Source organism: Primulina eburnea, chromosome 11 (assembly GCF_022965805.1).
Source record: "Primulina eburnea isolate SZY01 chromosome 11, ASM2296580v1, whole genome shotgun sequence".
NCBI classification, from domain to species: Eukaryota; Viridiplantae; Streptophyta; class Magnoliopsida; order Lamiales; family Gesneriaceae; genus Primulina; species Primulina eburnea.
This window is the reverse complement of record NC_133111.1, coordinates 34,572,753-34,584,194: the sequence shown is the minus strand read 5'-3', so window position 1 is coordinate 34,584,194 and position 11,442 is coordinate 34,572,753. Positions and strand designations below refer to the sequence as shown.

General features: G+C 31.9%; 2 protein-coding genes across 5 annotated transcripts; both read right to left on the bottom strand.

The window, feature by feature from the left end:
* Nucleotides 1-1,142: 1,142 nt before the first annotated feature.
* On the bottom strand, nt 1,143-3,371 carry LOC140805906 (serine/threonine-protein phosphatase 7 long form homolog). 2 transcript variants are annotated; one of them, XM_073162266.1, is made up of 5 exons: nt 2,663-3,371; nt 2,460-2,578; nt 2,331-2,373; nt 1,737-2,180; nt 1,143-1,646 (listed from the first exon to the last, which is right to left on the bottom strand). In XM_073162266.1, the coding sequence occupies exons 1-5, from the start codon at nt 2,918-2,920 to the stop codon at nt 1,239-1,241; spliced, it is 1,272 nt and encodes a 423-aa protein (XP_073018367.1). In that variant the 5' UTR covers nt 2,921-3,371; the 3' UTR covers nt 1,143-1,238. The 2 variants fall into 2 exon arrangements, with proteins under 2 accessions (XP_073018367.1, XP_073018366.1); XM_073162265.1 differs by having other exon boundaries at nt 2,286-2,373; nt 2,663-3,370.
* A 1,839-nt stretch (nt 3,372-5,210) lies between these two features.
* On the bottom strand, nt 5,211-8,519 carry LOC140805239 (nuclear pore complex protein NUP50A). Of its 3 annotated transcripts, none has more exons than XM_073161480.1 (2): nt 8,388-8,519; nt 5,211-6,837 (listed from the first exon to the last, which is right to left on the bottom strand). In XM_073161480.1, exon 2 carries the CDS (start codon nt 6,794-6,796, stop codon nt 5,438-5,440), a length of 1,359 nt encoding a protein of 452 aa, XP_073017581.1. In that variant the 5' UTR covers nt 6,797-6,837; nt 8,388-8,519; the 3' UTR covers nt 5,211-5,437. The 3 variants fall into 3 exon arrangements, with proteins under 3 accessions (XP_073017581.1, XP_073017582.1, XP_073017583.1); XM_073161481.1 differs by lacking the exon at nt 8,388-8,519 and adding an exon at nt 7,669-8,284; XM_073161482.1 differs by lacking the exon at nt 8,388-8,519 and adding an exon at nt 6,913-7,594.
* Between the last annotated feature and the right edge of the window lie 2,923 nt (nt 8,520-11,442).

The following is an 11,442-nucleotide window of genomic DNA, read 5'->3' as shown; positions in this document are numbered from 1 at the left end:
ACACGGCCCGAGGACCACATGTTTTCCGCATTTTGTTTTTATGAGATTTGAGATGATATGAACATTTTTATACGCTGGTTTTGATACGCTGCTGATTTTCACAATTTTTACTCGTTTATGTTTACGCACTATTTTTTTATTGTCAAATACTTAAGATCGTTTTCAAATGTTATTTCGAAAATGCGAGCTTTTATTTAAAAAAAAAATTATTTCCGCGCTTTTAAAATTAGTAGATGTTTCACATACGATGGAAGATTCTACCCTATTCATGATGAACAATATTGGGATGAACCTACGTTCCAATTACGCCACAATGGTGTTCGTCGACAAAGGAGGCATGCTGGTAGAGATCGCACGACACGCATAAGAAACGAGATGGATCAGCCATCAACGAGAGAGAGACAGCGTGGGAGGTAAAAGATCTACAATAACGTATTGTACCTTATTTTTAAACCATAACATTTGAAGTTATTAATGCAATTACAAAATTGTGTATTTAAATTTTGTATTTATTAATAGTTGTTGTTCATTGCAGGTAGGTGCAGGTAAGAAGATCGAGTTATGGTGCCAAATAATTATGTTTGTCACGTAGATTTTACAATTTCGTATTGTATTGTGATGACAATTCAGTGTTGTATTGTTATGAAGATTTTTTAAGTATCTTGTTTGTGGGGCCCTTAACTCCTCATCGTTATTACAATGCAAACTGATCAGGGTTAATTAATTACAGCGGAAAACGAGTTTAAATTTTCTTTACAATGAGCCCGAAATATATTATTTGAATACTAAAAATAGTATTTCATCTCACGTCATAAACTAAATTAGGAATAATTCAAAAAACATCACTGTAATCGTCTGTTCCACGTTAAAATCATACACTAATCAAAATCTTGTTATTTCTTCTCTCACCTTTCTCGATCACTGTCATGAGATAAAGTGAGATTCACTTCTCAAATCCACCGCCTCACGTTTAATTTTCTTTTTTTTATATATTTTTTTAATATTATATTATATTAATAATCTTATATAATATGAAATATATTATTTAACATTTTAACGTCGGTATATCCTATTGTTGACTATTTGGACTTGATTTACCGAATATACTTACGTTTTTTCATTACTGTAACTTTATACGTAAATTTATTCATAAATGAGTAATAAATAACAATCAATACATTCCAAAATTTTAAAAAGTCAATAATACAGAAATTGTATACGAGTGTCGAAATAAATATTTAACGTCGATGGTAACGGTGCCCCCCAGTGCCACACGGTGGTCTTTTGATTACTCTACGTCCACGACCTAACATCTGTTCTTCATCTCCATGCGTAATTGTTTGTGCTGCAGATGTACTTGTATCGGCAATGTTCCCACCAACCTCATACCCTTCTGTATCAGAATATTGTTCACACGGTATGGGCGACGTGTTAAATCTAGGCCGACTCTCATTCATACTCGGTCGAAAGTCACTTTGTAAAAATTGTGTAACACTACCAGCAAATGGAGTGTAGTAACCAGCGTCATACGATGGAAAGCTTGAAACCACTGGCGGAGTAGTGTATGCCATATTTGAAGATGATGGTCCGGGTTCAAACTCATTTCCTGTCCACATCGGTCGATATTGCACATGAGCTGGGCGTGTCTGTGACATAAATGCATTTGTTATGTAACATACATTTAATACAATAAATTATATTTACGTACATATGTAGATAGATTGAACATGTCTTACGATAAAATCTCGGTAGTTTGCATCAACAGGATGGTAGCCCATGATGTTTGAAGGTACCACTGGCGGCGAGAGCACTATCTGTGAAATGCGATGATAACAACCAACATAGTCCACTGTGATGGCGGGTGTACCAGGTATTACATAATCCCCACCAATCACAAAATTATATCTGTTAACCCACATTTCTACAAAATCTTTGTGATATGTCGCCCAATCGAAGTTGTTCCGGCCTTGTCGCGTCAGTTTATGAAAATTGTCGAAGTTAGTAGCAGGTGGCGGAATACCCTGACGCATTCCAAACTGTCGGAGACACCGCTCTGGTCTATGCATCTCAACTATATGAAAATTGATCAATGGGCATGCCGACCGACATAGATGAATTCTATGTCCGTCAAGAATTCCACCAACCTCCGGGGACTCCATAGCATAAACTGTCCATAGAAACTGAAGCAAATAAAATGAAAAAAAGATTATCAAGTCGATAATATATAATTCAGACTGAATTTGTAAAACAATATGAAACTCTAAACAACTAATTTATATATCTACCTGCCCTTCTACCATCCTGTCAAGCATATCTCTCATTATACGGACCGAATGATGGGCCGTGTGTGTCCAAGAGAATGCGCGTCTCCACCTACAATTTATAAAATTACACAATAGTTTCATTAAAACTACATAACAAAATAATAATAATAAATGTTAATTATTTCTTATTAATACCGTGCGCCGTATGGTGGGAATGGTAGATCCTGAAGCACATCCGCAGCCTGCTCTTGTGAAATAGATACCTCTTGCGCTCTATCAGGACAAAGAAGAGTAATTCTAGACCACACCCAAATCTGCAATAACATATAACAGAAATAGTCAAATCATAAGAAAAAACAAGTACAACAAGTATAATGACCGTAGAAGTGTACAAATACCTGCAATATCTGCACTGGGCCACACAAATCGGCCTTTAATCTCATTGATGTGTCGCACAACTCTCTATAAAGATATGCCAACACAGCAGAACCCCAGCTATACGTATTCACTAATTCTATGTCCTCAAGGAACTGCAAATACATAAGTTTCACAGCAGCACCTTCCGAGTCCGAAAACATACATCCACCAATGATCATTAACGCAACACAACGGGAATATTGTGCCACGTCCTCTTCAGTGCTTTGATCAGTAATCATATTATTAAGGCAATGGTCTAGCAAAGCGGTCAAATAAAGTGTGCACCTTTAATCTGAGAAGACGTAGGCGTAAAACCCAACCAAGTAGCGCATCGCTGTTGTAAAGTATGTTTATTGTACGCGGTATCTATACCAGTGATGGGAATGCCATCAATATTCAACCCCCAAATAAAGGCAACGTCCTGCAGGGTGATTGTTGCCTCGCCCACGGTAAGGTGAAATGTGTGTGTCTCACGACGCCATCTCTCAACAATGGCTGTAAGCAAATGATTATCATAATATTTAATAGGACCACACTGAATGATACTATAGAAGCCCATGCGTGCAAGACATAGGCGGACACGGAGGTGAATCCCAGAATTAAGCAATCTCCAAAGACATTTGTCAGATCGGCGTGGCGTAATTATTGCATCCATGTTTTCAGCGTTGATATTAGTTGTATATGTCTGTCCCGCAAATACAACACATTATCCGTATTTTCAGCCATCTTGCAAAAAAAACAAAATGCATTAGTTAACAAATATTATATTTTTAATCAACAAAATTTAACTACATTTTTAAAATTAAACAAAAAATAGTTGAAATTTCAGGCTTGAGAAAATAAAACGTATTTTTTGATGACAAATTGATAATAAGAATAATTACTGTATATTGAATAATTCCTTCTAAAAAACAATAATACTTCATAATACATAACATTTAATTATAATAAATACATTCGTAATAATATACTTATAATAAATGCATTATTAATAAAAATAAGGCCTAATCCAAGAGATTTACTACATGTTATTAAATAATATATACGTGTCATTTTTTATAAATTTATTATTAATTTTAGTAAATTTTTAGCTAGTTATTGCCACTAATTATAATTTTTGCCACTAGATATAACAAAATTTCAAAAATAATTTAACCTACGTAAATACAATATACAAAATTAAAAATTTTAACCTATGTAAGTAATTATTAATAATAATAATTAACAATTCACGTAAAATTATTCTAATTCACGTAAAAAAACTCACGTAAATAAGTATTAATAATAATTATTATTCTAATTCACTTAATTGTTAATTATTAATAATAATTAACAATTAAGTGTCATTTTTTATAAATTTACTATTAATTTTAGTAAATTTTTAGCTAGTTAATGCCACTACTTATAATTTTTGCTACTAGATATAACAAAATTTCAAAAAAAAATTTAACCTACGTAAATACAATATACCAAAATTAAAAATTTTAACCTACGCAAATAATTATTAATAATAATAATTAACAATTCACGTAAAATTATTCTAATTCACGTAAATAATTATTATTCTAATTCACGTAAATAATTATTAATAATAATTAACAATTAAATAACAATAACAAATAAACTATTAACATTTACATATGATTAAGAATTCACGTAAAAAATTAGTCCAATAATTAATAAAATTCACGTAACTATAATTATTTTAAATATAATTATTGTGATTATTCTAATATTATATCACGTAATATAATTATTATAATAAAATTTAACGTAAATTAAATTTAATTATTGTAAATTAGTGTGATTATTGTAGATATAAAATTATGTCACATAAATATAATTATTGTCATTAATTTAAGTACAATTATTAATTATTTTTATATCACGTAAATTAAATATAATTATTTTAATTATTGTATATATAAGATTATATCACATAAATATATCGTAACTAAATTAAGTGTAATTATTATTCCGAAATTTCAGAATCACAGTATTATAATTGCAATAATAAAATTAATATTATACTTATTGTTATTATTTAAAAATGATATAACGATAGCATAATAATAAATATTATTAACAACAAAAAACATCATTATCTCTAATTATTCTGAAAAATACCGAAAACTTACGTTAATAAGTACAAAAATCTGAACACAAGTGCGGTACTCCAAAGAAAGAAGAAACTTGCTCCTTCGACTTGCTCGACTTCGGTGCAAAAAAGAGGAAGGCAACCCGCATATAAATACTAAAAATTTTGGTCACGGGTTAATAATCACGGGTGTACAAAAGTCACGGGAGTGTACACGGATTCTGAGAATCCGTGTTTCTTTTTTTTTTTTAATTTTTTTTTTTTAAAAATGTTTGAATCCGCGACAGTATTACACGGATTGTTATAGATTTGTAAACACTCTCAATTTGTAATATTTTTGTAATGATTTTTTTATTTTATAATATTTTTAAAAAAAACCCTCTTTTGTGCCATATCACAAACTAAAGATTTTGCACTAATAAAGATTCATGTCTCCAAAACAAGATATATTTTGCCCATAGAAAATAAGAGAATTTCACATGGTTAAGGTTTATAAGAGACAACAAAATGGAGATGGTGGCGGGGGTAAGGAGGGGGAGTTTGACAAGTGATATGACTCAAAACCCCAAACTCTCTTTTAAAAGCTTCCCTCTACAGCAAGAAGAGAATTCAGGCTAAGGCACCGCCCAGAATAAGCATCCAACTAGTTATCCAGCGTCTAGGGAGAATTTTCCGGGGTTTTCGGGAAAACACTTGTGCTATCTTTATGAAATGTGACAGCTGTATGAAAATCTTCGACTGAAGAAGCATCCTTGAACTTCAAGGCAATTGTAGAAAGACCGTCTTTCGCTTCACCAGCACTATTCACACAGGTAAAAGTGATGCCTTTTTTGTCCATATTTGTTAGCTTCAAGTCCGGGAAAAGATTAGCATTCAAAATTAATCTGTAATTTCCCCGAGACCGCATAACGAGCCGGGATTTACCAGTCCCTGTTGTTGGAACATTGACCTTTAGATCTCCCTTTCCCCGCTCCTTCCACGCTCCACCAACATACTCAAACAGCACAGAATAAGCCACGAAAACAGTTTTCTCATTCTCTTCTCCTGTCTCGACGGGAACCTCCGGCATGGAAGAAAATTTGCTACTCTCACTCTTGTCCAGGGTATTACAACCAAAAGTTCCAAACAAGGAGGAGTTTCCATTGTCAGAAACAACAAAACCAAATGAAGAGTGATCATTCTTCAGTCCAAAAAGGGAACAAGTGGTTGAACCAAATAGAGAACCATCTGTAGGAGTTGATCCAAATGAGAATGCGGAACTAGCAAACCCTCTTCCGGCGAATCCGGAAAAAGCGTTTTGGCCATTTGAAAGTTTTTGAAATGAGCTAAAAGAAGCAGCGTCAGAATTCTTTTCAACAATACCCTCCACGTTTGCTTTTCCCTCGTTATTTATCTCACCTTCTGCATCCTTGTTAACTTCATTCTCAGTATTATGATTTTCAGCAGTGTTTTTGGCTCCTTCCCCAGAATTTTCACTTTTTGCCACCTCCGATTGCTGGAAGTTGTTAGCAACATTGACACCGATTTTCTCCTCCTCTAGATTAGATTCAACCTTTAGCCCATCAGACTCACTTGTATTGTTACTATCAGTCTTGACATTTTCCTCGGCTTTCTCACTCGTGATATTACACTCGTGTAGATTAGAGTCAACCTTCGGCTCATTTGCATTGTTACTGTCAGTCTTCACAATTTCCTCGGCTTTCTCACTCGGAACATTACACTCCTCTACCTCCACTGGTGGAGCAAAGGAAGCTGGAGGAACCAATTGGATTGTAGCGAATGGGTTAGAAGCAAGAACCGGAGTTGGGTCTGGAGCTGATGGAGTTAAAGCTGTTTGATGGCGACGCACTTTCACTATTCTTCTAGTAGCCAATACCTCATCGCTTGCTCGTTTAAATGTTCCTTCTTCATTTTCACAAGTTCCCTCATAATCATCAAGACCAGGATTCTCTCGAGACAGTTGTACCCCTGCAGTCCTCTTTTTAGTAGGTTGGAAATTGTTTTCAGCATCCCCCATGGTTCATATAGTTTCTTCAGCAAAATGGAAAAGAGTTGTATCTGCATAAAACCAACGCAAAATTCATGGAATCCTAGATGACAGCAAAGAAATACAGTACAATGGCATGAGCTAACCACATCTAAGTCCCGAACTAGGCAAGAACAATGATGTGAAAGCTCTAGAACTTCTCCCTCAGTCGATCAAGCAACGTTAGTGCAAAATGTAAATGGACTATTTCGCAGAGGAGCAGAAACAAAGTGGTTTCAGATACTTTTTAATCAACTGCTAATCACATCTTTAATGAGTATACTCATTAATGAAGCCCGAAATCCTCGGATGTCTACATTTATTTGTAACAAAGCTAATAGGCACTTGATGGCAACAGTGTGGCTGAACCACGTGTGACCGCTACAAGAAACATAGAAGCATGAACAACATGGTTTACATTTTTACCAATTAATTCTCTGTAATTTTAGTAAGTCAGAATCACATCGCAGTTTGGATAAAATCCCAGAAAAATCCAAAGCTGCGATTCGAATCAAACTATCAGTGAGTATAACTTCCCATCAAAACAAGGATAAAATGACCAATGGACAGATTATCTCTCTTATTTTGATTTCCAAACTATAACTATAGATGAATGATCATGCATGGCATCTTATAATTTTCGCGGAACACCTTGATGATGGCTGATAAAAGTGTAACAAAAATACCTAACTAAAAGCATCATCATCAAGATAATACTTCGAAAAAGGACATGTTTACATTAAAAGAAATTTTCTCGCATAACAAGCATCTTTGAATTTTGTCTAGAACTAGAAGTGCCAAAATAAAATAACAAACTACAGGGAAATTGATGAACCTAGAAAAACAGAACATTATCTTCATACTTGATAAAACGACATCCACTGCAAAATATTTGGTAAGGATCAATATTGAAACCTCAGTCCATCACAAAAGTCATGATAAAATCTTTCCCAAAAAATCACCCAAAAGCTTGGACTGTCAGATTTGCACTTTCATGAATGAAATTGATATAAAAATTTCAATTTGGAAGGTTGAAATCCATTAAAATGACAGATACACAAGTTTAAAATAACAGTGGAAGAACTTAAGATTCAGACGAACTCTACGGTATCCAAGAAAATGAATTGAATACGACGATGAACTTGAAATGATTTAATTTAAAAAAAAAAAACAGAATTGGGGAAAACTATATCCTCGTGAATTTAAAAGAGAAATAAATTTCATATGTAAAGAAGTGGGAAAATTCATATCCATAAACAACCCCATCACAGCATAAAAATATGTGTATATATATATAATCAAATGGATTAATAAACACTTTTTTCACTGGCATCCAAAAAGTAGCCCGACCCGCCATTCCTCTCAATTAACAAACACGAGAACACTCAAATTAAGATGTCAAATTAGCATCGCAACAAAATCGAAGTAATTAAAAACCAACAAATAGAAAATTTGTTTCAACGTCAAAATATACGACGGTAACAATCATTTTCGCCCATTTTTTACCACAAACAAATACACAATTGCAAGAAAAATACAATATATTGAAGCACCCCAGGAAGAAAGAGGTAAGAACAATTACCTCGGAAGATTTGAAGGGACTTCGTTGGCTTAAATTTTAAGCCTTGCAATTTTGAAAATATGTATTGTGGTGGCATCTACTAAAACCCTAAGGCCGTTGAGTGAAGAAAATGTGACAAATTTGGAAAGCCAATATCACACTCTTCCATAGTATTTTTGAATTGGATATATTTAATTTTCTGTAAATAAAGTGGAAATTTGAAAACCCCTGAAACATCAAAAAACTTATAAATATCAGTAATTATCTGATATTTTTATTAATTTGATGGTTATTTTAATATATATTTTGTGAATTATCAGTAGGTTGAATAATAATTATAACACAAATATTTTTTCGTATTTAAAAATAAAGTAAGTTTCCTATTTGACGGTTTCGTTATCTTATCTGTGTGAAGGGTCAACTCGATTTATACTAAAATAAAAGTAATATTTTTGACATATAAAATAATATTTTTTCATGGATCGAATCAATCCGTCACACAAAATTAACTCATAGACAGTTTAATAAGAGTTTTTGTGTTGAAAGTTTGATAGTTCGGGAAATCAGAATTAGTTCTTCTAACACTTAACCTTGAGTAGGACAGTTTCACGGATTTATATATGTGAGACGGGTCGATCCAATCAATAATTATTATGAAAAATAATATTTTTTCATGAGTTGTGTCAGTTTGGAGATCCGTCCGATAAAAATTAATTCGTGTGACGATCTCATAATACTTTTTGTGTAACAATATAGTATAGATATTTACTAGCTATATATCCACATGCATAAAACAATTAATTAACGGATTTATTTTATATTAAGTTAGATATTTTTATTATATTAATTAATTAATCAAAATTACATTTTAAAATTGATTTTAAAATGTTGTAATAACACATCATATATAAAAATTTTGTCACATTTCTAAACTTAACTGATAAAAGAGCCTAAACTGATAATATATTTTATTTTTTAAACCTAGCAAAAAATACTTTTCAAAATATGGACAAATCATCATAACATTCAAATAAACGAGTAAATTGAATAGTACACAATCAAGTAAAGGATAAGTTAGAAAATTGGTCCAGAAAATGAAAATTAATTGAGTAAATGAAGTAATTTACAGATCGAGAAAAATTAAATTTTTTTCCTTAAAAAATACAAAATATAAATTCTCAAATTTATTTTCCCAGTATTTCTCCTCTCAGTCTGCTCATACATCCGACCTCGGTAGTATAAGAATAACCAGCCCGGTTAAAACTCGAAAAAGGTCAGGGCCCAACTGGGGAGCCCATTTATCCATTGCTTCCTCTTTTTCTGTGTGTTTGGGTGTCTTTTTTTTTTTTTTTTTTTTTTTTTTTTTAAAGAAGTTATATTTTGTGTTTTGTAGGACCGAGCGTTTGCCGTTTTACCAAAAACTATAGCTGGTAGTAATGGTGCAACTCAAATCTTTTAAACCGCACAACAGCTCAAGCACCACGGTTCGATCGTTCTACCAAACAGGGACAATTATTGCACATTTGCACCCAACATGTTGTTAGGCAACATATAGAATTTTTTTTAGAATTGAAATTAAATGAGAACTTATAATTTAAAAAAATACAAAAACTCAAGTGAAACGGTCACACGGATTAATTTGTGATACGAATATTCTATTCAGGTAATACATGAAAAGTATTACTTTTTTGTCAAAAATATTAGTTTTTATTGTAAATATGAACAAGTTAACCCGTCTCACGAATAAAGAATCGTGAGACCGTCTTACAAGACACAAAAAAATGAATTTTATTAATACCCAATCATGGATTTTTATATTTTATAGCGGAAGGTGTAAATTGATGTGTGAGATATAAATTTCAACAAACATATTCAAAGATTATCTTTTACAGGATTTCAGAAAACGATTATCACCGTTTTGGTCGTGAGATAAGATAAAAAAAAATAAAATTATGCATAATATATTAATGATAAATCAATAGATATTAATAACATAATCACTTTAATCATTTGTATAATTTGAGTCAAATATAAGATAAAATAAAGGCAAAAACTTGTGTGAGACGGTCTTACGGGTCGTATTATGTGAGACAGATCTTTATTTGGATAATCCATGAAAAGTATTACTTTTTATGCTAAGAGTATTATTTTTTATTGTGAATATGGGTAAGGTTGACCCGTCTCACAGATTGTGATCCGTGAGACGGTCTCATATGAGACCTACTCTTCAATAAATGGACTGAACCGCTATTTTAATGTATTTTAAATAAATTCGATCCTAACAAATGAGTAATATGCGCGCACATGTGGACAACAACACACGTGCCATGGATTCTGGATTTTAGCAGCTAATTTTCCTTAGCTTGCTACACCCTGCTCAATAATTAATTCCCTTTTCTTTTGGAAGATGATGTTTTTAAAAATAGAAAATAAAAATAAAATGAAATTTGGTGCATGATTTTTTTAAAGAAAATATACATTTTATTTTCCAAAATATATTTACCTGACCCCTTGTCTTCATTCTTTGTTAGGCTTTATATGTATCTTAAATTTTATTTTATCTTAAATTTTATTTTATCTTTATATATATATATATATATATATATGGTTTTATGTTTCTTTCTTAGTTATGAATGACTAATTGTGAAATAAATCAATTTTTTGAACTTAATTTGATATGTGAATTAGATAATTAATATAAATATAATCCAAGAATAAGTATTTTTTTAAAGAACATAGAATAAGTATTTTGAAATATAGGAATGTTGGTGGGACCGGGAGATTGCTGGAGGCGCCTCAGTATCTGTACGACTTCTTTAACTTTTATTAATTTTTATACTATTTTTTTCGAGTGGTTGTATAACTTTTTTATGCTGTCTATATAATAAAAGTATACATACATATATATATATATATAGATATAATATAGTTTATATTTCGTAATTTTTTAAAGTTTAATTTACATCGTCCACTTAAAACTTAAAAATCTTGATGTTACTTGCTATTGTAAGGATTCGATCCTAATTATTATTATTTGAAAAGAACTAAAACAGATTACATAAAGTGCGATATTAAA

Excerpts from the sequence above, each read along its gene's own strand:
- LOC140805906 (XM_073162265.1), bottom strand. The coding sequence starts at position 2,920 with ATGATTACTGATCAAAGCACTGAAGAGGACGTGGCACAATATTCCCGT. Across the intron at positions 2,374-2,459 it reads TTCCCACCATACGGCGCACG|GTGGAGACGCGCATTCTCTT; the intron begins GTATTAATAAGA and ends TATAAATTGTAG. Across the intron at positions 2,181-2,285 it reads ACAGGATGGTAGAAGGGCAG|TTTCTATGGACAGTTTATGC; the intron begins GTAGATATATAA and ends TATTTGCTTCAG.
- LOC140805239 (XM_073161480.1), bottom strand. The coding sequence starts at position 6,796 with ATGGGGGATGCTGAAAACAATTTCCAACCTACTAAAAAGAGGACTGCA.